This window comes from Chrysemys picta, chromosome 11 (genome assembly GCF_011386835.1).
Source record: "Chrysemys picta bellii isolate R12L10 chromosome 11, ASM1138683v2, whole genome shotgun sequence".
In the NCBI taxonomy this organism is placed as follows: domain Eukaryota; kingdom Metazoa; phylum Chordata; order Testudines; family Emydidae; genus Chrysemys; species Chrysemys picta.
Genome location: NC_088801.1, coordinates 37,689,461 through 37,717,342, shown reverse-complemented (window position 1 = coordinate 37,717,342; position 27,882 = coordinate 37,689,461). Strand labels below are relative to the sequence as shown.

Genomic DNA, 27,882 nt, shown 5'->3' with positions numbered 1-27,882 from the left:
TACTTTAAAGAACCTTACTCTCTTTTGGAAGATCTTCATTAGATTCAATATCAAAACATCAGAAGAATCTCTGTGGGTTTCTCTTAAAAAATGTACCAATCCAATATTATATGGTTGTGTCTCTGGTCCAAGTCAGACAATGTTGCAGCCTCAGGAGGTACCTGAAGAGTGACTGAAGCAGTAGCATGACATTTAATGGGCTCCAATGCTGAATAATGTGGAGCTTGAGCTGCTTTGTGTTGACAGAGCACAATGTAGATAATAAATGGAGACTCCTCGGGTTTGGGATTTCTCCCCCTTTGTCATTGTCCTACTTGGGACACATCAGAGGTTCTTTCCTCCTGTTTAAAAGCAAGTTTCCATCCACTATTGCCCTCATTCTCTCCAAAAATAAATGCATCATTTCTGGACAAATCACTTAATGACCATCCCTATGGGGCTGAATCTCCCAGCTGGCTTGAAGAGGAGTTTGGGACAGATGAGGTAGGATAATGTTGCATTCTGAATTTTGAGCCCTGCAGGCAGGGAACAGGAGATTTGCTTGACCTGACCTTGCTGTGTCCATAACTTTCCAGTGTTAGAAGCATACACTGCAGTGTCCAGCAATTTTCATTTACATTTCTTCATTGTATATGCAAGAGAAAATGTTGAAACCTGCACCCTTCTTGATGCTACTGAACCATTTTTACTGAATAACCCCTTATTATGCAAGAACAGAAGTTTTACCTTGATTAAAAATTGTATTTTGGCAGGACAGTAAATATAGTAACAACCTATGTCCCTGGCATTAAGAGCAATATTTTCGAAAAACTGCATCTGAGTTTGAATTTGCAAATGTCAGCACACACTCAGTTTGGGTGATTGCATACACAAAATTACAAGCCTGGTTGAAATTTGGCCCTAAAAGTAAACTTAAAAAATTGCATGGTAGCACATGCTTTGCTGAGTATGGCTTATTAACACATGCATGGCTTTCCATTTCTGCAGCCATTGAATCCCCTCCAACAATGCCACCAGCATGTAGGTGTATGTATGGAGGAACATGCTATATTGATGAAAATGATCTTCCCAAATGCAAGTAAGTCAATGTTGTAGTGATCGTAGGTCAGAGTTTGCTGTTTTTTTTGGGCAAACTAGGGTTCAAAATGTAGTTACAATGATGCATTAACAGAAGATCTAACACATTGATAATAGCATATTTGTAGCAATGGTAGGAAAAATTCACATGACCATAAAACATTAGCAAATAAGTAGTTTGAAACTAAAAGGTTTGGAAAGGGGGGGAAAAAGCAAGCCATAAAGATTTCTCTAGTACAAACTACAAAATAAAGGCAAATCTGGTGAGGGGGGAAAGACCTGTAATGCAAAAGGTATGAGCCAGTAGGTGCCGCCGATGCTCCACGGAAACCAAATCTCCAAACTTTAATTATCTAGTTTCTGACTCAGCATTACCTGTATGTCTATTTCTAAGCAGATAACAGGCATATTATTTTTACAGTCAGTGAAACATGTAATTACTAAGAAGTGAGTTGAACTCTACTGCCTGTAGGTAAACATTACAAAATATAATAATAAAGCTTATCCACTAGACTTAATAAAAGACAGACGGTTAAACTAGCTCCCTTATATTCACAGGTGTTCTTATGGCTACACGGGAAATTATTGTGAAATAGGATTGTCAAAGGGAGTGCCTCCTGGAACAAGTAAGCTTCAAGTATATATTAAACTTGGTAACTGAGCTAAGTCACATGTCAGTTTAAGGTCACCCTTATACTTCTGACAGGGCTCTTTTTAACTTTTGAGGTATGCTTGTTTTAATATTTACTTACTCTTCTATCTCTGGTAGCAGCAGTAGCAGTGTTGCTGACAGTCATTCTAATAATAATAATTGGAGCATTGGCAGTTGGAGGGTTCTTTAACTACAGACGGACAGGCTCCCTCTTACCAGCTCTTCCCAAACTACCAAGGTACGTTTCACAAGACAGGTTGTTGATTACATTTGTAATCAGATGTTTACATTTGTGACTGAATGTTTCTTAAGGATATGATATATATACTATATACCAGTTCTACAGCAGTGGTTCTCAAACTTTTGTACTGGTGACCCCTTTCACATAGCAAGCCCCTGAGTGTGACCCCCTTATAAATTAAAAACACTTGTTAATATATTTAACACCATTATAAATGCTGGAGGCAAAGCGGGGCTTGTGGGGGGAGGCTGACAGCTCGCAACCCACAGCTTGAGAACCCCTGTTCTACAGACACAAGGGAAGTGCAGGGTAAAGGCAATTCCTAAAGATTTCTGCTTCCAGATAATAACAAAGCTGGTCATACCTGACAACAAAGATTACCATATTGTCACACTACTCTGGGTCCCAATTAGTTTTCACATAAATAAATACAACATGCTTTTTAACTGGATATTAGACTGGGTATTCAGTTCAGAGGGATGGCTAAATATGTTTATTTTAATTACTTTATCAAAGGTTGTAAGACTACAACTCAGGCAAGTTAGATACAGGAACTCTTTAACCATTAGAAGGCTGAGCTCTTCTGTAATGTTGTACTCACCTGCAAGGAATGCTATGTTTACGTGAGGCAGGAGACCTCTGTCAGATCACTGGCCACCTGAGAAGCACAGCAATCCAGTGAAACTCAACTTCATGAATTATTATTTTTTTTAAAGTTTGATATTTTAAAGTGAAAAAAGGGAGATGAAGACCATACTTCTAAAAAGAAGGGACTCAGAGCACAAGCAGGTTTTTAAACATTTCTTTGAAAATATCTATTTTATTTAAAACGTTTACGCTTTTTTCCTTTCAAACTTAAAATTGGTTCTTGAAGTAATGGGTGAGAAATGACACTTTCAGCTGCAGATCAAACTTGTGTGTGTGCGCAAATTTGTGGGTGGGTGGCTAGGTGCTAGTCTACACACACAGTGTTTGAACCAATGTAACTATAGTGGGTTCCAAACCATTATAATTAAGTCAGTGAAACTTGTAAAGTGGACCCGGACCTAGTTATACTCATAAAAAAGTGTTTTATCTTGGTATGCCAAAACAAGCAACCCCCATATACACACTTCTATATCTATTATATCTGCATCCACACTAGTGATTGCCAAGGCCGGCTCCAGGGTTTTGGCCGCCCCAAGCAGCCAAACAAACAAAAAAAAAAGCCACGATCGCGATCTGCGACAGCAATTCGTCGGGAGGTCCTTCGCTCCGAGCAGGAGTGAGGGACTGTCCGCCGAATTGCCGCCGAACAGCTGGACGTGCTGCCCCTCTCCGAAGTGGCCGCCCCAAGCACCTGCTTGGTAAGCTGGTGCCTGGAGCCGGCCCTGGTGATTACACTAACTTAATTATATTAGTTTCTGATCTGATACAGCTAAATGGGTGCAAAAACTGTTGTAGACCAGCCCTGAGAGGAAGTGTTACAGTTCTAACTGTTGGTTGCTGACAGTAATATTCTGTTTCTGCGCTGTTTCATGGAAATGGTCATTGCATCACCAGATACTGAGTAAGTGAAAGTTTTAAAACACTTACCTGTCTTTTACTATTGTCAATTTCCATGAAAATGGGGTCCACTGAAATAGAGTTCTAAATCTTAGTCCTCTAACTACTGGTTCTCATTTTAAAATCTTTTTCAATGAGTATGGCTTAGCGCTAAAGTCTGTCGTTGTTCAGCTCCTCCTAATAGGCTCTCCCTATGCAATGCACTGTCTCAGTGCATGTGGTCATGTCTTCTGTTGGTGGTTCCAGCAACTATAAAAGCCTGCTACAGACATCTAAAGGAATTCTCTTTTAGCTCAACACATAGGGCTTGTCTTCACTGTAAAGTGTACTTGAATTATAACTTGTGTTGCTCCCAACTTAAATCTAGTCCACACACAAAAATCCTTATTTGGAGTACGGTGGTGCTTTTAACTTGAAATGACTAGCCCATCAGAGGTTATAGTCTAAAGCTCAAGGTAGCACAATTCATCAGCTGTTAACACAACCACTCTGCAACATGGACTTAGGCTGGCTCCACTTGAGTGCTGCTAGCCCTCCATTACCTTCCCACAGTCCCCTTGAAAGGACAGACAAGCTATCCCACAGTTCATTGGGAAAGAATTCATAGAGCAGCTCAACTTACTTACATGCAAAGAACCATGTGATATGCCCCCAGAAGTCTTCTTGCCAGCAGGCGCGGCTCCAGGCACCAGCGCACCAAGCACGTGCCTAGGGCGGCAAGCCATGGGCGGCGGCCTGCCGGTCGCCATGAGGGCAGCAGTCAGGCTGCCTTCGGTGGCATGCCTGCGGGAGGTCTGCTGGTAACACGGATTCGGCGGCATACCTGCGGGAGGTCCACCAGTCCTGCGGCTTCGGCCGCAATTCGGCAGCAGGTACGCCAAAGGCGCGGGACCGGCGGACCTCCCGCAGGCATGCCGCCGAATCCGCGTTACCAGCAGACCTCCCGCAGGCATGCCACTGAAGGCTGCCTCACAGCCATGCTTGGGGTGGCAAAATACATAGAGCCGCCCCTGATTGCCACACATGAGTGAGGTCAGTGCCAGTGTGGACTGAGCAACTTTAATGTTATTTAGCAGTGTGGGTACTTTCAGTCAAGCCAGGTTAACTCGAGAGAAGTAATTCGAGTGTAGATAACCTGAGTTAACTCTATAGTGAAGGCCTCTCTTTTAGTTGCTGAAGGTCCTGTTTTTGACCACTGTTAATATCTTCATGTGTAAGGCCACAGTTCATATTACTTAGAACTGATACTCTTCCTCTCACCCAATTTCTAACATTGCTCATACAATTGCAAGCCTAAATTGCACCTGCAGTTATCACAATTTCATGTGCAAATTGGGCATTTACATGAAAATACCCATGAGGAACCTAAATGGTTATTTGTATGCATCGACAACTAATGTATACAGACAATTCCTGAAATTTTATTCTCCAGTTAGATAGACAATTGTAATGACATTTTTGTGTATGCTTTGGGCTTTTGCCTTGTGGAAATCTGGCCCTAAGCTTTTAATAAGAATTATGCTATTGAATAGTAAAATGTTTTAAAAAGACAATGGATTTATGAATGTCAGGAAAACAAAATTGAAAATAAGACTAACCAAATTGTAGTCAGCATACCTTTTCTTTTTTAATGACTTAGTATATCTTACATATAACCAACCCTGAGGTTCTTACTCCTTATTCGGGCAGAAATGCCATTCTATTCAATGAGAGGTTCGCTGAACTGAAGAGTAAGTAAAGCTTCTGGAGTTGGCCTATAGAGAGAATGTTTCAAGTTTCCTAGCAACAGTCACACAGAACATTTGATTTAAAAGGTTACTGTCCAAATAATTGATTTTTTATTTTTGAAGCTTAAGCAGTCTTGTAAAGTCCACTGAAAATGGCAATGGGGTGACCTTCAGATCTGGAGCGGATGTGAGTATGGACATTGGTGTGTCTGGCTTCGGAGCTGATTCTACTATAGACAGAGCAATGCAGATGGTATGGCTCAATTCCAGAATCATCTTTAACATTTTCCCTTGTTTTGTAGCTGTTTTGTGTGTCAAATGGAAGAATTTTATACAGAAAGAGAATGAGATGATAAATGCACTATAAACAAAGAAGTGAATATTGAATTAGGTTACTCTAAAGAAGTGAAAGCAAAGAGTGTTCTCTGAGATAATATACTTTTCTCAAGATTTATGTGATAGAAATTAAATTAATCATCTGGAAATACTTCAGCATATCATCAAGGGAATGAATGGCCACTTAGTCCTGTAATTCTACAGATATTACTAGATCTCCCTGCAAAGGTCTTTGTGTACTTGGGCATCTCGTGGAACAAGTAAAAATGTGCAAGTTACAAAGGTTCCTGCTTCCTGTCCCCTGTAATATTATACATAACTGAGGCTTCAGACATAATATACAGAACAGTTACAGGAAATACGACTTTCTGCATCGGATTGTAAACTTGTGAAATTCACTACTGCTGGAAGTCTGTGCAAAACCTGGATGTTTCTATCAGTTTTTGAGACATGTCAGATTTTATCCAGGCTGACTTATTGCCATGTCTGAGAAATAGCACTGTTTTTTGAGTCTTACACAATAAAACTATGAATTGTTCCCTGTGGACCCCTCCACTAGCATGCAGAATCCTTACTTCCTCACTTCCTGCCGCTGCTTCACAGCTCCCTTGGGCTCCCTGCTGCAGATGTAACTTCCTTCCTTCAGGGGTGCTCTGTCTGCTAGCAATCCCACTCCACTCCCTAACTCCAACCAGGCTTCTCTCATTGAGTGAGAGCCAAAGATTTGCTCTCATTCCTGGTCAGGCCCTAACTGAGCCACATTCAATTCTTTTAACTTCTCCCTCCAGGTTTGACATTTACTGCAGGTGTAGCGGATGGGAGGCTGATTGCGCTCACAGGCTCTCATTTACCTGCAGGCCCAGTGTGGGGTCGGTACACTCCAACACAGAGTACACCTAGCTGCTGTTAGCTGCTAACACAGTCACTCTGTCGCATGAATGGAGATTAGAACCACTCAAGTACTGCTAGTCCTCCAGTGCCTTCCCACAATCCCTCCCTGTTCCCAGAAAGGACAGACAAGCTCTCCCACAATTCACTGGGAAAGAACTCATAAAGCGGTTCAGCTTACTGTTGCAGAAAGAAATACACATAAGTGAGCTCAGTGCCAGTGTGGACACAGCAGCTCGACTGTTATTTCAGGGTAGCCACTCTCCCTGGAGCCAGTTAATGCAGGCGCCAATACTCTGAGTTAAATTTGCAATGAAGACATACCCGGATAGTGTTGTGGCTAGCTAAATCCGAAACAGAAAGTCACATATCAAAATGCTGCAAGCCTTTGAAACCATTCAGACTGGATTCTCTGCATCACTATGGTCACTTGAGAATTCTCCAGTGCAGGGGCAGTCCTCAGGTGCTTGAGAATTGCCATAGTGATTGCTGTCCACCCTGGCCCTCCTGGCTGCTGGCAAGGAATTGTGACCTGGGGAAAAAGGGGTGTGGCCAGGGCAAACCTATCCCCCAGCAATACTTGGCAAACCAGAGTGTTTAGAGAGGCCTTCATGTTGCTCTAATCTGCCCCAGGGGAATAGCCCAGCGCTCAGTCCGCCAAACATTAAACGCTGTTTCTGGCAGCATCTTTATACATCTACCCAGAGCATTGCAGCCACTGCTCAGGTCTGGCACAGTATGTGTGAAGTAGCTGCCATTTATATTATGCTCTGCAGGAATGCAAAATGGTCTATTTCTAACTTAATTCATAGGTTTTAAAATGAGCAGATAAACTTGTGTTTCTTCTGCAGAAAAATATAGCAATCTCCCTACTAGGGTAATGTGAATTGATCCCATTCTTTAATATTTCAGATACCAATGGTTAATTTGTATGTCACGTTGAAGTCTCTACAGTGAAACACCTGTTTTGGGATTATGCTTCCTTTGACATTTCCTTGCTCTTAATGGCTTGATTTGTGGAAGCCGTCCTTCCGCTTTGTAGCACATTTGGAGTAAATGATTGAAATGGTTCTTTTTTGCCTAGCTATGACATGGACTATGAGCCATTCTTATGTGTTCAGGCTTTGAATGTGATGTACTCAGTGGTGATCTGATAGACGATTAACAAGTCGTTGAGTGGAATAACGCAGGGTAAAGTTACACACTGAGTTTCATAGATAACTTGACAAAAATAAAAATGTATTTCTCCCTGAGGCAAAGAATTAGATTACAAAGTGCTGGCTATGTTATCCGTATATTATACTGTGGGTTTTTTTCACAGAATGAAAACTTTGCTGTGGAGTCAGGGAAGCAGCCAATCACGTTTGAAAATCCAATGTATATAACCAGAGAAGGTGGAGCCAGTGTAGTGAATGTAGCTCAGCCTACATGTGTAAGAAAGAAATGGAGTGTTGCTTTTCTTCTTTCCTTCTTCTTACATCCTTATTCCTCTTCTATGCACTGGATCTTTCTTTCTCTAATTTCTTTTTTTATTATTATATCAGTCCTTGTCTGTGGGTTTTAACTTTTTCTCATCATTACTAGGATCTGTATAACCCTTTTAAATTATTTTTACAAACAGGTAACCGCATCTAATAGTGAGGAAAATGAGAATTTTGAAAATCCTGTCTACTCTGCTGGAATATCTGCTAGTGCACAGCAACCTCCTGCAAGCACAGAAACAACACAGGTAACACAGTGGTGCTTAAAATTTTTTAGAACGGCGCTAATTCATTGCTGTATTGTTCTTAGTCTTTGAAAATACTTCAGTGCTGCAAACCCAGAGCACTGTTTTATTTGTGATCAGTGTTAGGATTTCTGATCTCTCACACCTAATGCAGGAAAGATGTGCATATAATTTTCACTTTGCGTAAAATAATGACCTGGAGTGAAATTGACACATCTCCCTGCACAAAGTCCAGCTAATCAGGCTTTATATGACAGTAACAAGGCTGCAGTTCATCCTCTCTGCAGTTGCTATTCCGGCATGCAAGCTCTTCTTCAACCTCATATACAAGGCTTTTGTCAAAGCATCTCTGCAAGAGTTCTCTTCCCTTCTCCACCTCAAGGATCCACTTCATGTTAGTCTATTTACAGTCTGTGCAGAGTTTGCCTCCTCATGAAGTGCAGAGATCATGCTACGCAACTGCTCCACTCAGGCACAGTTCCAACACAGCACTGCCATAGGGATTAAATGTCTACACTGCAGTTATAAACCTGCAGCTGGCCTATGCCAGCGGGCTCAGGCTCATGGTGCTTAAGGGGCTGCTTAATTGTGGTGTAGATGTTCAGGCTCCGGTTGCAGCCTGAGCTCTGGGACCCTCCGATCTCTCAAGGTCCTAGAGCCCAGGCTCCAGCCTAATCCTGAATGTCTACACCCCAATCAAACAGCCCCTTAGCCCGAGCCCATTAGCCCGAGTTAGCTGGCATGGGCCAGCTGTGTGTTTTTAATTGCAGTGTAGACATACCCTTAGGCACCTGATCTACCCACAAAGTTGCACCAGTTTAACTAAAGATATGATGGGACACTGGTTTAGTTAAACCAATATGACTCTGTGGGTGGACACTCTTACATCCCTTTAAATCTGGTTTACAGCCATTTAGACAAACCTTTAAAGAGGAGTTGAGGGCATTTGGTAGCTCACAGAAAGTGTCTGTACCTCAAAGGATATGGCCCATAATCCTTTTTGCTATTCTTCCCTGTCTCTGCAGCACAGATGCCAACACTTCTGAATACTGAGTATGCTTGACAGTTGTAGGAACCAGCTGCTAAAATTTGTCAAGTTTTATTTCCTGCTAAGACTGTTTCAGCCCCAGATGGCTTCACAGGGTTCTCTGTTTCTCTCCAGCACTGACTATGCTTGTGACATTGAAAGTACATTTGAATAGCAGTATTTGTACCTCGGCAGTGAAGAGCCTACCAGAGTTTCCATTATAACCCTTTCTTTTCAGGGCCTTCTCTCAGCATGAAAGTTGCAATGTGAGCAGGGAGATCCTCAGCTGGTGTACATCGCCATAGCTCTGTTGCCAATAGTGGAACTATGACAGCTTACACCAGCTGAAGACCTGCTCCCTCCCACTTGCAAGATAAGTGATATTTTTTAACAAACATTCATACATTCAGCAATTAACAAACAAATCCCCACTGAAATACATCTGCATAAAAATAGTTCAGTTTTTCATAGACAGTAACACTACACTTTGATCTAAAATCTGATTCATTGTAATGAAAATGTAAGAGGTTTATCATTTGTGTAGTTTAATCATGTTTTTATATTCTACTTATAACCATAGCAACATTAAGCATTGCAATTTCATGCATCGCCTGCATGCAGAATGTTTGTTTCGAGTATTGTTGAGTATTTTCAGTGTTGAAGATCAAAGAATTTTCTCGCCTAGCTTAGTCATGTGATTCCTGGAAGTCACATTATTATTTCTGAATAATACATATAAGCAAAGGCTATCATATCTCTTCAGCTCATCTCTCACATAAATTACCAATTGAGGCTCACTATGAATTTCAGTGGGCATGTGCCAGACAATATTTTGCTGGCTGCATGCCTGTTGCTAAGGAAACGATAACAAAGTGCATATTATTGAAGTTTTCTTGAGGGGCAGAGGAAGTCCGTTAAGGCAATCAGGATAGGGTTTTGCTTGTGGTGGAAGCAAAGTCCCAGGCTTATCTGGTGAGTGGACTGAAAGGCTGAGTGCTTAGCTTAGATGCTAAGTTATCCTTCCTATTGAGTCAACAGCATGCGAGTGTAAATGCTGGTGCTGCAGAATGATGGAGCATCCCTGGAACTTCTCTGGTAACTGAGGCTAAACGAAATCTATTGAATTACATTAGTTAGTGATGTGGCTCTTTACAGGTCAGCATTCTTTTAGGGCCTGATTCTACAATTTTCTCCTTGTGGATGGACCCGAGTTTCCAAGCAGAGCTCACAGGGATTTGTATCCCTGCATATACTTGAGTGTTGCTTAGTCGTTACAGTAATCTCTTATTTTATAATTTCACACCTGTTTTTTCTTTTCCATTTGATTTGCGTAGAGTCCATTTGTAGTGTTACTCTCTATAAATAAATGTTGCCATTTTATCTGCTGTCATTTTACCTCATGGATACTGTTTTAGTTAAAATAACAACAATTGGCCTATTAGATCGGAAACTGGACAGGAACCCAAGAGAACTGGGTTCTATTCTAAGCTCTGCTACTGACTTGCCTGACCTCTGTTTCCCCTCCTTCCCTTTTTCTTTCTTGCCTACTTCGAATGTGAGCTCTTTTGAGGCTGTCTCTTTCCATGTGTTTGTAAAGTGCCTAGAAGTAGTGGGGCCCTGATTCCCATTGGGGCCTCTAGCTCAGAGGCTGTCAAAGTTTTGTACTGGTGACCCTTTTCACACAGCTAGCCTCTGAGTGCAACCCCCCTTAGAAATTAAAAATACTTTTTCATATATTTAACACCATTATAAATGCTGGAGGCAAAGCGGGGTTTGGGGTAGAGGCTGACAGCTCGCGACCCCCCCATGTAATAACCTCACGACCCCCTGAGGGGTCCTGATCCCCAGTTTGAGAACCCCTGCGAGCTGCTACTGTAAGCAAATAATGCTAACAACAAAAGGGGGGTGAAGGGGAAATAGTCTAAGATGAGCTCATTTGAATGACATTATTGAGTATCAAAAGGTAGATTTAGGGAGATGACTGTTAGCCCATACGGTGACTTAAAATAAGAATTAATTGTGTGGTAGTGAAAACCTAGTTTATTTTCCCTGTACTGAAAAGATCCAATGAATTGCCTTCTGTGGCTGGTTGACTGATGAAGGATTAGAGGTTGTGTCAGGAATAATAGTATAACTGGCCATTTCAGGTACCATTTGTGGGTTCCATCTGATATGTTTTTTTCTGATGAGCCTTCATAAAACCCCAAATAAACAATGCCTATACTCTTAAGGAGAAATTACATTTTTAGACACTTTAACTGTGTTGTTACATTTTTCGTTTCTTCCTTTACAGATGGGTTGTCATTTTAACAATTGTCGAAGCACTTAGAATCTGAGATAGGCTTTAAAAAAATTACACCAAAAGAGCTTAAGTAAAAATAAATAAATAAATAAAATGGTGATGGGTTGAACGTTTCCTGAATAAAATCATTTACGGCTATAGCCAATAAGAAATGCTATTGAAAACTCTCCCTCAACAGTATTATCATTTTGCAAATGAAAGGGGAGAAACTGTTGTGCTAAAGAGTTTATTAGTAAAGTTCTATTATTTTTATCTTTCAGGAAACAAAGTGGAGTTTCTTCAAAAGAAAACTGAAACTAAGTACTAATTTTGAAAATCCAATCTATGCAGAGGTAACTCTGAATTGTATCACTCTCATTCTCAGCTGTGCTTTTCACCTAGCTCACGAGCAGGGCTGGTTCTTGTAGTGTGGGAAGCATGAATTAACGTTTGTTTTCATAGTATAAAGATTATGGATAAGAGTCTGTGCTGCACCAATAAGGGGCACCACACTGAACATGCAGCACGGGGAAAAGGGGCTGGGGTGGATTTAAAGCCACAGTTACACCCTCCCAACCTTAGGCTGTTTCTGGGGCTGAAGAAGCTGCTGGCATAAGTCCCCAGGGCTATCTAAGGCTATGTCTACACTATGCACCTTTTAGTGACACAGCTGTGCCATGCCTCTAAAAGGTGGGCAGTTTAGCCGCTCTTTGTTGACAGGAGAGAGCTCTCCCACCGATAAAATAAATCCCCCCCCAACAAGAGGTGGTAGCTTTCTCCCGCCGACATAGCACTGTTCACACCGGCACTTTTCATCAATAAAACTTTTGTCGTTCAGGGGCGTGTGTTTTTTTCACACTCCTGAATGACAAAAGTTTTACTGACGAAAGTGCAGTGTAGACAAAGACTAAGTTACAACAGCCCCCTGGCGCTGCCCTATGAGCCACATCACTGCCCAGAATCTCTGAAGTGCTGCAAGCTGTGGCCCTGCTCCGAGCTCTCCCCTCTATCCTCAAACCCACCCTTGGCATGCTTGTGAGGGGGTTCTTGTAAGGCAGCCTTACAGTGGTCTTCTGCAGTGCCTGCCTCAGGGGAATTCTCCCATGGCTGGACACTGGCGCTTAAGGCGCTTTTACCCAGCATAAAGGGGCCAGATCAAGAGTCTCACACTGCGGATAAAATTTTCAAATGCTCCGGAGTGACTTAGGAGCCCAAGTCCTTTTTTTTCATAAGTGAATTAGGCGTGTAGGAGCTTAAGTATCACTGAAAGTAACTTCTCCTCAGTCACTTTGGAAAATGTGACTTAGGCTCCGAGACATGTAGGTACTTTTGAAAATTTTACCCTATTTGTCCCATACTGTATGAGATGTGAGTGGGAATTTGTAAAGCGAAGGATCCAGCCCAGCAAACACTACTGAGATAATGCTTACTTCCTAAGTAGTGCCGGTTACCTCAATAATTATCTACAGTAATGAGTGTGTAGAGACATAAAATTACTCATTGTTAAACACATGGGTGGTAGTAATTGTTGGCAGGATCAGCCCTGACTAGTTTAGTAATTCATTGTTTTCTCAGCTTTGCCTGCTGAGGTGAAATCCGTGTTTAAATAATGATATATGGGCTGATGGTCAGAGGGGCTGAGTATCCACGTACCTTATTGATTTCAACAAGAGATATGAATGTTTAGCAATTCTGAAATCAACCCTAAAGTGAATGGTTAATGTTAAACCATGGTTTTTATGGTGATTGTTTCAGATGGAGAAGGAACAACAAGGGGACACTGAAAATGCCTCTCTCCCCTCTCCTTCACAGCCTCCTAAAATTACTCTCAAGAGAGACACACCTTTAGCTTATACAGCAACAGAGGATACATTTAAAGACACCGCCAATCTTGTTAAAGAGGACTCTGTTGTATAACTAGTTAATCAGTTAGAGAATAATTAGACATACCCATTTGCACATATATTTTTTATAAACAGACGGGAAAAGGTTCACATTCAAACTCTTTATAAAAAATATATACACCTTTTAGCCAATAGCTGAAGATGTCTTTTGAAGCTATGCCTTGTTTTTTTGACAAATGCCAACTGCTATTTTTATGAACAATTATCATGATGTACTATATGTATATCTTTGCACTGAAGCTGTCTGAAAGTAATGTTATAAATATATTGTACATTTGTAAATTTTTGAAAGATTATCTTGTTTGTTGATGTAGCTAAAGAAATTTGTTCTGAATTGGTTGTTGCATCTTTAGGGATAAATCCATCATATACATGATTTAACTAAAAAAAATCAAGGTAAATATAGAGGTTTTCTGATTTACAGAAACTTTTAGAGCCTATATATTTATAACAGCACCTTCTTAAACTTGTACTGGTGTGTTGTGTATCTCTACTACCCATTTAATATACTACTGTATATAAAAATGGGTCTCTCTGTCCTCTCTCTCTCTCTCTCTCTGTCTATCTCTCTGTATATCTCATATTAAACAAAAGATGGAAAATTCAGTACAGCGTATTTTGGCTGAATAGCTACCTGCACAGAATATTGTTCTTGCAATATTTTGTCTGGTTGAAATCAAATAATTCCTCCCCAGATCCATAATACATGTATTTTCCCTCTAGGTTCCAATTAAAATATCCCATTAACAGCGTTCATAGGAAGATTTGATATATTTAAATTTTAGTACCATGCCGTAATTTCATACTTAATTTAATGAGATTTTCTCCTGATCATCAATGGAATAACTCTGTTCTTGGCTGGAGTCTCTGGAAGTCGTTTGTACTGTTAAATGAAGTAGCTAGCAAAGTACAAAAGGTGCTGGTTAATTTAAAAATGAACCAGCTTTTTTCATGTGAAAAATTTAATTTTTATTGACTATTTATTTCCTGAGGTGGACATTAATAGAAAGGGAAACAGTTTCTACTGATGCAATCTTTGTAGGTCATCTGGTTATTTCCATAACGTTCTATCAGAATATACTGTACATGTTGCTAGCTTTTCCATTAATTAGCCAATTTAGTTTCCATAACATGAACCGTTTAAGGAAAGTCTAAGCACCACTGCAGGAATAACTCTAATATGTTATTTAGCATTCCTGGCTAGTTACTCATATAACTGCAGGTTCCTAAATTTATAATCAATAAGACTTCTGCTGTTTGATTGATTGTTTTATGCCTGAGTTCTCAAAATATATGCTATCCCTATTTAGAATGCTTGTTGTAATGACTTTGAAATGTATTTTGATTAGAAAAGATAACTGGAAAATGATGCTGCTGAATAAATCTAATAAATGTGTTATTTTATCATATTCTAAATCCATAAATTATTGAGACTAATGCACCGTACAAATCTGTCATAATCTGGAGCTTTCAGTACAATCTGAAAAAAAGCAGTGCTTTAGAGAACACTAATAAAAGTACTTGTACTTTCCAAACATTTGAGCCTAGTTACACATTGAGGGGTAAATCAGAACTCTATTAAAGCCAGTTATACCTTGGTAAAGCATGAGATGAAAATCATTCCCATTCTAACATATTAATACTCACAACATCCCTGTAAAGTAGGAAACTATTATTCACAGTTACAGATTGTGAAGCGAGGGCAAAGAGACTGACTGGTTGGAAGCCATAAAAGGAGTCGGTGTCAATACTGGGATTAGAGGTGGAAAGTTTCTGGTTTCCAGGCCTGTGCTCTGGCTGCACAGCTCTCCAATCCCAGTAAATCACAGAAGGCCAAACTTTGGCTTGTACGCTCCAATGTGCATATCATACTAGTGATTGTAGACCTCCCTGGACAAAATACATGCAAGTTAATGCCTACACTATCTTGCTGCTAACACTATTGTTAATATCCTTCATGAGTCCCTATCCAGTCATCTCTGTTCTGACGAGGTAATAATCAGAATAATCTCTGTTCTCATGAGGTTGAATGCCTGTCACTGTGTTGGTCAACGTAGGTGTATTAGAGTAATAGGATACTTAAAATCCACATGCACAAAAACGGGATCTCAGACCAACACATGTATTTGCTATGGCTGTGTTAAACTTCACCTGTTAAATACATTGGAAGCCTCCAGTTCAAGGAAATGTCTGCGAGAGTCAAATTTTGTCTCCCTGCATCCTTGTGGTGTGTCTTACTTCTTGGGCCAAATGTTTTTCTAATATTCCTGTTCTTGTGGGAGTGCTAGCCAAGAATCACAATATGCCAACTGACCTTTTACCTGGATGACATGGCTCTTTCTGGTGTCTGTGTGCCAAGAGAAAATAGGGCTTGCTGCACCTAGGTGCTTTATTCCTCCTCCAGCTGGAATAATAGTATTGGTGTAGCTGGCACAGCTTTTGTGTTGGTTTTGAAAGGCAGCTTACTCAAAGGCTTTGCTTTGGAGAAACACATCCACTTTTGTTCAAGCCAAACCCTCTATTTTAATCTGTACCCATTGATTCATGAAACTCATGCGGGTGTAATCATGAACTGATTTTAATGATGGTGCAGATTTGCACGGAAGCGTGATTCAGAAGATATACTCCGTTCATGCATAATTTGCTTGCAATTTTAACTTAGTGCATGAGTGCACCTCACCCCAAAGTTGGCTTGGAATGTTGTAAATCATTATCATTTTTACAACTTTTCTATGATACATTTTATTCACAATTTAAAGAATAATGCAATATCCTACAATACATAAGAATTGTTACATCCTGGAAAAGTTATGAACAGTGTCTTTTGCACAAAAATTGTGTAATAAATTGCATTTTACAAATGAACCTGTGTAAGCATGTCCAGTATATCTCTTATTCTGTAAAATCAGGGGCCAGATTGGCAGCTGGTATATATTGGTGTAACTCCATTCATTTCAACTAAGCGACACCAGTTAATACTAGCTGAGGATCTGGCTTCAGATTTGTAAACCTTTTCAAGTACATAGTTCTGTTATAATGTCTCTGATCAGTATTTTGGAACTACCAAAGAAGGGACTACTTCAAAGAGGATCTTTCCAAGCCATTACACTGAGCTCAGTTTGTGGTGGAATAGGACATAGGGAGTGTAGTTAGTGCTTTAAGAATATTCAGGCAGTACAGACCTGAGCAAAACAAATAATGGCTTGGTAACTCCATTTTACCGCAGGGCTTTACTTTAAGATGTTCCTAGTAATCCGTGGAACAGTTTACAAAATAAGATGTTTTTTTAAAAGTGGCTTCTTCTTTTTTTTTTTTTGAAGGAAAGAACTACCTCAAACCCACAAAGTTCATATACTTGAATTTTTAGAGAGAGAGATGATATTGAGGCCTATGTTTCCCAAATCTGGCATCCCTTTGCACCCATAAAAAATGCAGGTGTCAATTTTGCAAATTATACCCAGAGACATAAAGCTTCAGCCGTGCTGAAAATCTACTGCTAAAACTCATGTTCACTTTAAATATATAGTAACTGGTTTTTTCACAAGATTTGTAAGTTGTCAAACACAAATAAAATGTAGTCTCTTCGGGGCTGTACTGTTTATATAGTGCATATGTTTGCTCATGATTTAAAAAAAACAACTTTCTTTTTCTGGCAGAGGGACTCCCAGGCACCAGTTTGGGCTTCCTCTCCTCCTCAATAAAAGGTATAGCAAAGGCTTCCCCTCCCTTCCACGAGTCAATGAATGGAGAGTAGCTATGGTACTCAGTCCAGCAGAGGCTTTAAGGTTTTTGTTCACAGCTTTATTCTCTGATTTCTTTCACTTTATGATCCCCATCCCTTGTTGCCTTTCTGAACACTAGACTGATGTTTGAAAGATGGCTTGATTTCTATGAACTTTCAATCTCTCTTTGTAATCTGCCACTGTTAGGGTGATAAATGACATTAGTTTCTCTCAGATGTAGTCTCTTTCAAGCCATCAGACCAGACAGGGAAAAATATTTATAAATGTGTGATTATCGTCAAATGAGGTAAAATAAATTTGCTTCCTCTGAAGACATTTGGTAGAGAGTAGACTCTGAGTGCAGTACTTTAATTTCACACAAACACACACACATATTCTAAGTTCTGACTTGCTGTGATATTTTTGTAAACTTAATTGACCTGGATATTAATCATTAATCAGCAACTCAAATCTCTAGTAAATGAAACCTTTACCCTATCAATTTTCAAACCATCATGCACACCATCATGTCAGCTACTTGCCAGCGGCTTATCAGGGAAAAAACCTATAGTGCACTTAGCAAGTGGTATTTTACCATGCTTCATTGCATATAGTAATATTAATCGATGACAGCATAAACAAAATGATCTGCTTCACAAAATTAGCATGGGGTGAAATGCAAGACCCCTTGGGATCCCTCAGGATAAAAGGCATCATATACATATGTATTACTTTTTGGATAAAACTACACTAAAATTAGGAATCAGGGTAATGTATAAATATTGTGGTAATGGATAACAGTTGTCTTTGATTGCTTGTCACCTATATTACATATTGTTGAAATAACCTGTGTATTATTCCCACTATAGTAGCTGCCTATTGAATGGTAAATAGGCGCATAGAGGTAGCTGAGCACTGGAACTAACTTTTTGTGGATATTTTTCAAATGCTAGGGGCTTACTTTGACTGAATCATGCACACCAGCCACTGAACTTCACAAAGCTGTGAACTCTAATGGCTTAAACTTGATCAAATCAAATACCCATATTCAACATGAATAGATGTATCAGTTCTTGAGTAAATGTGTTCTTATAGAACATGTATATTCTATCCACTAGAATATATGGATTAACAATGTTGCACTTTGCATACCAACATCATATAATTCATAGGCTGACGTTTGGTCAAACTTAAAGAGCAGAACAGATGTGCATATAGAAGGACTGATTCAGGAAATAAAAGGCCCAAAGTCACCAAACTTTTTATCTGGTAAATACTATTTGACCAGCTCTGCAGGTGAATGTTATACTGCAAATATATCTCTGATGAATATAACAAAGAAAAACTTTCTCCAGACTGAAATTCAATAAAAATGAAAGTGGTTTCTGAAGAGAATTAAAGCTGTCAGGTAGGAAAGTGAACAGCTGATTTTGAAAAGAATAACAATCATCACTTTAGCATTGACCCTAGTGTACTAAATATTAAACATCAAGTTGAACTCTGGATACTGATTTCCTACTGGCTGCTGGAGTTGGAAGCAGCATACGCAACATCATATCAGATAGAAGGGTTGGTGCATAGGAGAGGGGCAGCCAAAAGAACTTTGCATCCCATCCAGATCCATAGCGTGTCCTGGGGTATTTTGCTATCAAGGCATGCTCCATGCATTTTGTGACTTTAGAAATGTCAGAGTCGCACAATCTTTTCATTGAAAATCTTTGAGCTCTTATATCTGCAGGGAAGAAAATAAATCCCTGAATGCTTATGAAACATTCTCTGATAAAAGAATTTTAAATTGTTGACAGCTAAAACTCTGTAAAAGAACAAGAAGAGCTATTGATGCTCTCCACCCCCAAATGTTACTGTTAACTGCATTGTAAAGCTTTAGAAATCATTCTATTTTTATGTTAGTAATAGTTGCTTATTTGCTGCTCAAGAAACAAATATTCAATAGCCCATAATTAATCTATGAAACTACAGGCTTTGTATACTGTACATCTGTTTCCAAGTTTTGCTGTTTATCGCCCTGCCTTTTGTAGCCTGAATTAAGTATATTTAATAAGTAAACGTCACTTTCTTTCTTCTTGAAACTTCCTCAGGCCCTCTAATTCGCTGCAAATGTTCTTGTACCCTGTAAGAGTAACTCAAACCTAATCTTCAGCAGAACAGGAAATCCTGCAGCAGAAGAGGAAATACTCTTTAGTGAAACAGAAGAATCGGAAATCCTATGTAGAAAGAAAAGCTATTCTGTAAAGCATTGGGAAGTATATTGACTCTTCAACATTGTGATGAATTGCCTGGATGAGTGAGGAGTGTCCTGCAAAGCAAAGACGTGACAACGCCCTAGAATCAAGGAGGTGTCCTGCCACTGGCTCTCTAGCTGTCAGTCGTTGAGGACAAAGGACAATAATATGTTTTACCAGGCCATCAATAGAGCACTCTGTCAGCTGAATAGCATTCTTTCCCAGAGTTATCTGAACCAGAACATGTTCCACCAATCTAACAGGTGCACCAAGAGATTAAGCCCTTCACTCCAACAGGAGAGTTGTACTCCAAAGGAAATAATGGTCAGTCCATGACTAAGGTTAGCCAAGTCCAGTCCAGTCCAGTGATGTTAAGTATTTGTACTTACACTCAACGAAGTATTTATCTCCATAGGATTCTCTGACCTCAGGAGTTAGTTGGTTCCAAAGTCTTAGCAGGTCTCTCTCAATGACCTCTGAACTAGTTACTCCAGTCTTAAAACATCCCGGCTCAATTATGCTCACCTTCACTCCAAAATGCTGCATGTCTCTCCTGGAATGGAAATAAAACACAATAGCAAATGTTTTCATCCTGGCAGACCCAACAATTCTTTAAATATTTGGTTCTGTAATAACCAGAGTGAAAGTGTGTACCTTAAGAACATAAAGATCAAATGTTGATTTATTTCTGGTTATGTAAAAATGTCAAAAAAGTGCAAATTAGCTTTATTATATAGCATATTGTCTTTTTGTTGTAACCCATCACAGGAAAAGACCCACTGTACAGAGAACTATACAATCTAGCTACGAAGAGCGCTTGAATGCAGCAGCAGGTATACTAACGTCTATTCTGTGTGGTTTGCTTAGGAACAGTAAGGATCAAGGTAACTCCCAAATCCATTTGAGCCACACATCTAGCTGAAACGCTGTACATTTCTATTCAAAGATGTAGAATACAAAGAAATGTTTCCAGTTCCTGCTGCTCTGTTATAATCTACTTCTGCTGGTAGGCCATTAACAACCTGAAAGAATCTGAAAGCAAAACACAGTTGGGCAGAATCATTTGACTGGTTTAGGAGTCTCAACTCTAGATTTCATTGGACAAATGTTCATGTGCTGAAAGTGAATTCATTTACGGTTAACTAATAAGAAAGGGAGCAGATGTTTACAGTTTATATTTTGCATTGCAGTTTCACTCCTTCACCATGAAAATTGCTTCTTTCCCCTAAGGGGCAGCTCCAGAGACCTTTGGGGAGCTGACTCATTCATGTGCCATTCCAAACAATGCAATGGAATTGAACACTCTTGCACATCAGCCACTAAATTTGTTTCTTGGAGCATATTCTGCTTTATCTGAATGTTCACAACTGCTCCCAGTCAATTTTACCAATTCTACCGGCCTGTTGAGAGGACCCTCTGGATCAGCTCTTTAGCCTCTGTAAATCAGCATAGCACCATTGACTGCAGAGGGACGGATACTCATTGAGTCTAATATTCCAAAGTTATGTATAAGTATCTTTTACATACGACAGCCTAATTGCTGCCCAGCATCACCAGTGCTTAGATTATTATGGGATAGCAAAGACAGCAGAAGTTAAGGATAAAAGGGGCAACAAGGAAGTTTAGGCCAGTGGAAGCATGTGATTACAAGAACCAGGCAGAGGAAAAGACCGTCTAGCGCAGGAGCAATAGAGCTCAGGAGCTGGTTTGCAGAGCAGGAGAATGAAGAAGGGGCATAGCAGGCAGTAACTGAAGGTGAGAGGGCAAGGAAGAAGAGAAGAGCCATTAGTCCTGTACGAAGAGGAGACGAGTCAATGGAGATACCCCATTCAGAGCCCCAGGGTGATTCAGGATGACTTGCAGAACATTACAAGGGAGAATAAAAGACAAGAGGACTTGCAGCCAGAAAGAACAGGAATAAGACTAGAGGAGACTCACACCATCACCAGGAAAAGGCAGGTCTATACGATTGGGGACTCCCTACTGAGAAGAACAGACAGGCCTGTCACCAGAGCTGATCCAGAGAACAGAAGAGTGTGCTGTCTGCCAGAAGCGAAGATGCAGGATGTGGATCTGAGGCTGAAAAGGATCCTAATGGGAGCAGAAAAGAATCCACTGATTGTCCTTCATGTGGGATCAAGTGATACAGCTAGATTCTCGCTAGATTCTCGATTCTCACTAGATTCTATCAAAGGAGACTATGCCAGGGCAGGGAACACGCTTAAGAAAATGGAGGCTCAGGTGACCTTCAGTGGGATTCTACCTGTCCCTACAGGGGGAGAATGAAGGAGAGACAAGATCATGATGATCAACAGATGGTTCAGGCAGTGGCGCTATAAGGAGGGCTTTGGGATGTTTGATCACTGGGAGGTATTCATGGACAGAGGAGTATTCTCATGGGATGGATTCCTCCTGAGTAGGGAGGGAAATAGATTTCTGGGATGGAGGTTGGTACAACTCATTAAAAGAGCTTTAAACTAGAAACTCGGGGGAGACGGTTGGGAGATGCTCATGTAATCTCCATGGCTGATTTTAACATTGAGAGGGAGGAAAATCACGTAAGAAATGATTCAGCAATGGAGAAAGTGGGTAGGAGAATGGACATTAAGGGGAAGGATAGTGTTGAAACCAGTCAGATAGGCAATACTGGCAGTAGAATGACTGTATCCAATTGGGCAAGGAATGTGGGAGAAGCCAAGTAGCAACAGTTAAGATGTTTGTACACCAATGCAAGGAGCCTGGGTAACAAAATGGAGGCATTATAACTACCGGTGCACGAGGTGAAACCGGATATAATAGGGATAACAGAAACATGGTGGAATATTAATCATGATTGGAGTACAGGTATTGAAGGGTTTGTGCTGTTCAGGAAAGACAGAAATAAAGGCAAATGTGGTGGAGTAGCATTGTACATTAATGATGGGGTAGACTGTAAAGAAATTAGAAGTGATGGAATGGATAAGACAGAATCTGTTGGGGCAAAATCACTTTGGGGAAGAAAGCTACTAGAGGTACCCCTGGGCTAGTGCTTGGGGTATGCTACAGACCTCCAGGATCCCATTTGGATATGGATAGAGACCTCTTTAATGTTTTTAATAAAATAAATACTACTGGGAATTGAGTGATTATTGGAGACTTAACTTCCCAGCTATAGATCGGAGGACAAGTGCTATTAATAATAGTAGGGCTGACATTTTCCTGGATGTGATAGCTGACACATTTCTTCACCAAATAATCGCCAAACCAACAAGAGGTGATGTCATTTTAGATTTGGTATTGGTGAGTAGTGACGACCTCATAGAAGAACTGGTTGCAGGGGACAACCTTGGTTCGAGTGATCATGAGCTAATTCAGTTTAAACTAAATTGAAGGACTGGATTTGCAACTAGGGTCCTGGATTTCAAAAGGGCAAACTTAAAAAAATTAAGGGAATTAGTTAAGGAAAAGCAACAGAGAGTCCTGTGGCACCCTTAAGACTAACAGATGTATTGGAGCATAAGCTTTCGTGGGTGAATGTCCACTTCGTCGGATGCATTCACCCATGAAAGCTGCATCTGTTAGTCTTAAAGGTGCCACAGGACTCTCTGTTGCTTTTTACAGATCCAGACTAACACAGCTACTCCTCTGATACTTAGTTAGGGAAGTGGACTGGTCCGAAGAACTCAAGGATCTGAATGTGGAGGAGGCGTGGAATTACTTTAAGTCAAAGTTGCAGGAGCTAGCTGAAGCCTGCATGCCAAGCAAGGGGGAGAATTCGTAGGGAAGGGTTGCAGATCAATCTGGATGAACAAGCATTTCAAACTGGTGATTAAGAGAAAGCAGAAAGCCTACAAGGAATGGAAGATGGGATGGATTAGGAAGGAAAGCTACCTCTTGGAGGTCAGAAAGTGTAAGGATAAAGTGAGAACTGCCAAAAGCCAAGCAGAGTTGGACTTGCAAAGGGAATTGAAACCAGTCATATAAATAAAAAGAAAACTAGGAAAGCAGTGGAAGCGCTAACCACTGGGGATGCAGGGGAGATTAAGGATAATCTAGGCATAGCCCGACACCTAGATAAATACGTTGCCTCAGTTTTCAATATGGCTAATGATGAGCTTAGAGAGATAGTGCAGGGTGACTAATGAGGATGTGGAGGTAGAAATGACCACATCTGAAGTGGAAGTCAAACTCAAACAGCTTAATGGGACTAAATCGGGGCGGGGGGGCCCAAACAATCTCCATCCAAGAATATTAAAGGAACTAGCACATGAAATTGCAAGGCCAATAGCAACATTTTTTAATGAGCCTGTAAATTCAGGTTGTACCCTCTGTCTGAAGAATTGCTCATATAGTTCCTATTTTTAAGAAAGGGTAATAAAGTGATCCAGAAAACTACAGACCTGTTAGTTTGACCTCAATTGTATGCAAGATCTTGGAACAAATTTTGAAAGAGAAAGTAGTTAAGGACATAGAGATACATGGTAACTGGGTAAAATACAACATGGGTTTACAAAAGGTAGATTGTGCCAGACGAACCTGATCTCCTTCTTTGAGAAGATAACTGATTTGTTAGACAAAGGAAATGCAGTAGATCTTCTCTACCTGCATTTCAGTGAGGCATCTGATACAGTTCTACAGGGGAAATTATTAGTTAAATTGGCTGCCTGCTCAGATGGGACTGATTGGTAGTCTCACAACAGCTCTAAAGATAAAAGGGCTGCCAGAGGAACTCCAGAGAGGAGACCCCTTCCACAGACTGGCAAGGAGCTGCAAGAGAGGGAGTACCAGAACAAGAGCACTGGGGAAAGCCTAGTGAGGAGGCGAGGTAGGAATCAGCTCAGGGAGCAGCAAGGGTCTGGGAGGAACTGGTTCAAGTTGCTTCAGACAGTGTCCCTGAGCTGTAACCCAGTGGAGTGGGTGGGCTTGGGTTCCCCTACTACCCTCCAACACAAGGCACGGTAAAGACTTTGGAGCAAGAAAAGACCCTAGGCCTGCATGGCCTAGAATTGTCCACTAGAGCCACTGAACTCCTCCTCACCCTTTATTACCCCTAAAGGGTAGCAACTAATAAGGGCCTGGCTGGAGGACTGGGGTCATAACAAAAAATCAATATTGACTGTGTGAAGGGGAGAAAGTGAATCAAACTCAGGGTATCACCCACACAGCCACAAGAGGGCGCCAGCTGGTGAAGGCAGCCTCAGACATAGGGGTAAAGTGACTACACAGAGCAAGACATCTCAGATGTTAACTCTGCTGGGTTTTCACCTTGTTAGCTGAGTCAAAGCTGCATTTCTAGGATTTTGTACAGGAAGGTTTATGCTGTTAAAAATGGGATAATATTAGAGAAAACTCCAAACTAACCCCCTGCTAAAGGGAACAACCCAAACTCTGGTGAGGATCAGAATTTCACATCTGGTCTCTAAACTATTATGAACTCAACCACAGGCTCAGATTCAAACAACTACAAACTGTAGAGCATTTGAAAGCCAGAACTAGCATCACAAATTCATCTCTAATGACTCACCGTAAGATGTCTGAGAAAGCTTCCACGCCCCACTTTGACAAACAGTAGCCACCACCTAAAAATGCCAAGCGACCCATAACACTGGCAACGTTGACTACTCTTCCTTTAGCCTTTTTCAAAAGCGGGAGAAGCTTCAGGGTGATTTCAATCAACCCTATCAGATTAACATCCAGAATTGTGTTGAAATCATCTATCTGCATCCAGTCGGTGGGTGCCATCGGCGTTGCTCTTCCGGCATTATTTACCAAACCAAAGAGGCCTAAGAGTATTCCAAAAATATCACGTTCAGTACGTGCCAATATCACAGCAGGGAGTGGGGTTGGAGACAGGATATATGGCAATAGACTGCAAGAGCTCACATTTTGCACACTATTTAACAAGATGAATGTAGCTGACTGGGTTTCCTCATGACTGTCTGAATTTATACTAAAAAAAATTTATACTGTACAGCTGGCAAACTTTCTTTCACCTTCCTGTAAAAAGCAACAAAGAGTCCTGTGGCACCTTGTAGACTAACAGATGTATTGGAGCATAAGCTTTTGTGGGTGAATACCCACTTCGTCAGACCAGGGCCACCCAGAGGGGGGGCAAGTGGGGCAATTTGCCCGAGGCCCCGGGTCCCGCAGGGGCCCCCACGAGAATTTTTTGGGGCCCCTGGAGCAGGGTCCTTCACTTGCTCCGGGGGCCCCCGGAGCTTCTTCCGGGTCTTCAGCTGCAATTCGGAGGCGGGGGGGGGGGGGAGGTTGTTCTGCTCCAGGACCTGCTGCCGAAGTGCCCTGAAGACCCGCGGCGGGGGATGCTTCCGCCCCAGGACCCGCCGCCGAAGTGCCGGGGCTTCGGCGGCAATTCGGCGGCGGGGAGCCCCCGCCGCCGAAGACCCCAGGCCCCCTGAATCCTCTGGGCAGTCCTGCGTCAGACGTCTGACGAAGTGGGTATTCACCCACGAAAGCTCATGCTCCAATACGTCTGTTAGTCTATAAGGTGCCACAGGACTCTTTGTTGCTTTTTACAGATCCAGACTAACACTTTCACCTTCCTAACGCTTTAGTCAATGGTTCTAAATTAGAACGGGGTAAAATATTAATGGAGAAATGATTTCAGTTGGAGCCATGGCTTCCCAGTCCTTCTCAGTACTAGACCCGAAGAGTGTGTCTACCCTGCAGGTGGGGGTGAGCCTTCCAGCCCGGGGAGACAGATTGGTGCAAGTGGGACTTGATCTAGCATGCTAAAAATAGCTGTGTGACATTGTGGCACTGGGAGAGCTAGCCCATGCCACCACTGTTGCTGCAACATGCACACGGCTGCTTTTGAATTCTAAAATGAGCCTCACTATCATGAGTTTGCCTACCTGAGCTTAGAGCCTTGCTCCCAACTGCAGTGTAGACATACGCTAAATGGGCCTGGAGCTCTCTCCATTACCCCATCTGTAAAACAGAGATACTAATGCTTCTCCACCTTTGTAACGTACTTTGGGCTCTATGGATAAATAGTGCTGTATAAGTGCCATGTTATTAATGTTACAGAACCCTGCTCAGGACAGCCTATTTCTAGAGAAAGAGGATAGTGTAGACTCCCTGCTAAGGCAGTGCTTGGCCTCTTTGATTGTATGGCTAGAGTGAGAATTACAGTGAGTGTTCGCTGCGGTTGCCTGTCCCATGTAGACTAGACTGAGACCACAGTGCTTTTCAGATACGGTATGTGGAGAGGAGTTCAGCAAAGTCCCTGGCGAGATGAGTTGTGGTTATTTTTCCTAGTTCCACCACTGGAGGTAACACATGTCAGAACAATACGAAGATTGAATTGATTTTGGACTTTAGAACAACTGAAGTTATCACCTGATTATTCAAATGAAAAAAATGCCTTATTGGTAAAACTGTTTTGCTTTGCTTTTGGACCTCAGTTATCAACTTTGCCAGCTTCTAGGTACCAGTTACAACTATATACTTTCTTCAGCTAAATAAAGTTGTTGTGTTCCCTCTTGGCCTTACTCACAATAACTAGTCTGCACTCAGTATATTATTTCTAATGCTAATGTGAAGGTAAGAAAGGAATGGACATCTTGCCATAGCAGAAAAAATTCATTGGGTTAGGAACCAAGACAGACTTTTTAACATTTTCTGCCAAAAACAGAAGCCAAGTAATGATCTAAACTCTCTGTTCACAGGTATTCAGAGACACACGTTCTTCACTCTTTCACATCATTAAACTCACTGGTGTGCATAGTAGCACTATCTGGTACAAAGAAACACCACTGTAGTAACAATCCAAAGGGAATGATGGATTTGGACAATGCCTCTTTTAATTGCTACGGTCAGTGTCATCATTATAAAAAAAGAAGAACAGGAGTACTTGTGGCACCTTAGAGACTAACAAATTTATTAGAGCATAAGCTTTCGTGGACTACAGCCCACTTCTTCGGATGCATATAGAATGGAACGTATATTGAGGAGATATATATACACACATACAGAGAGCATAAACAGGTGGGAGTTGTCTTACCAACTCTGAGAGGCCAATTAATTAAGAGAAAAAAAACTTTTGAAGTGATAATCAAGATAGCCCAGTACAGACAGTTTGATAAGAAGTGTGAGCATACTTACAAGGGGAGATAGATTCAATGTTTGTAATGGCTCAGCCATTCCCAGTCCTTATTCAAACCGGAGTTGATTGTGTCTAGTTTGCATATCAATTCCAGCTCAGCAGTCTCTCGTTGGAGTCTGTTTTTGAAGTTTTTCTGTTGTAATATAGCCACCCGCAGGTCTGTCACTGAATGACCAGACAGGTTAAAGTGTTCTCCCACTGGTTTTTGAGTATTTTGAGAACACTTTAACCTGTCTGGTCATTCAGTGACAGACCTGCGGGTGGCTGAGTTCTTTACCTACAGCTGAGTGAGACTTAAAAACGTGTTCAAGTATATTTTCTGACTGTTAAAATATCAAGGAATCTGATACTTAGAAGTCCCCTGATTGATAAAAGTGGGCAACAGTTGAAACTGGCTTTTGGAACATAA

General features: G+C 41.1%; 2 protein-coding genes across 6 annotated transcripts in view; one reads left to right on the top strand and one right to left on the bottom strand.

Annotated features, from left to right (window-relative positions):
• The window catches only part of LRP2 (LDL receptor related protein 2), a 176,802-nt gene extending 161,989 nt beyond the window's left edge, over positions 1-14,813 (top strand). For 2 of the 4 annotated variants that reach the window (XM_065561806.1, XM_065561805.1), the window contains exons 72-79: positions 988-1,078; positions 1,636-1,703; positions 1,850-1,967; positions 5,366-5,495; positions 7,788-7,898; positions 8,088-8,195; positions 11,782-11,853; positions 13,256-14,813. In XM_065561806.1, coding sequence (XP_065417878.1) covers positions 988-1,078; positions 1,636-1,703; positions 1,850-1,967; positions 5,366-5,495; positions 7,788-7,898; positions 8,088-8,195; positions 11,782-11,853; positions 13,256-13,417 — 860 coding nt within the window. In that variant the 3' untranslated portion in view covers positions 13,418-14,813. Of the gene's footprint in view, positions 1-987; positions 1,079-1,635; positions 1,704-1,846; positions 1,968-5,365; positions 5,496-7,787; positions 7,899-8,087; positions 8,196-11,781; positions 11,854-13,255 lie in introns of all 4 variants that reach the window. The other 2 variants (XM_024114865.3, XM_024114864.3) reach the window with 1 other exon arrangement.
• Positions 14,814-16,669: 1,856 nt separating this feature from the next.
• Positions 16,670-27,882, bottom strand: part of LOC101942616 (retinol dehydrogenase 7-like) — a 20,476-nt gene continuing 9,263 nt past the window's right edge. For both annotated transcript variants that reach the window (XM_065561812.1, XM_065561811.1), the window contains 3 exons: positions 24,873-25,131; positions 19,759-19,922; positions 16,670-18,858 (listed from right to left, as the gene is read on the bottom strand). In XM_065561812.1, coding sequence (XP_065417884.1) covers positions 18,608-18,858; positions 19,759-19,922; positions 24,873-25,090 — 633 coding nt within the window. In that variant the 5' untranslated portion in view covers positions 25,091-25,131 and the 3' untranslated portion in view covers positions 16,670-18,607. The remainder of the gene's footprint in view (positions 18,859-19,758; positions 19,923-24,872; positions 25,132-27,882) is intronic.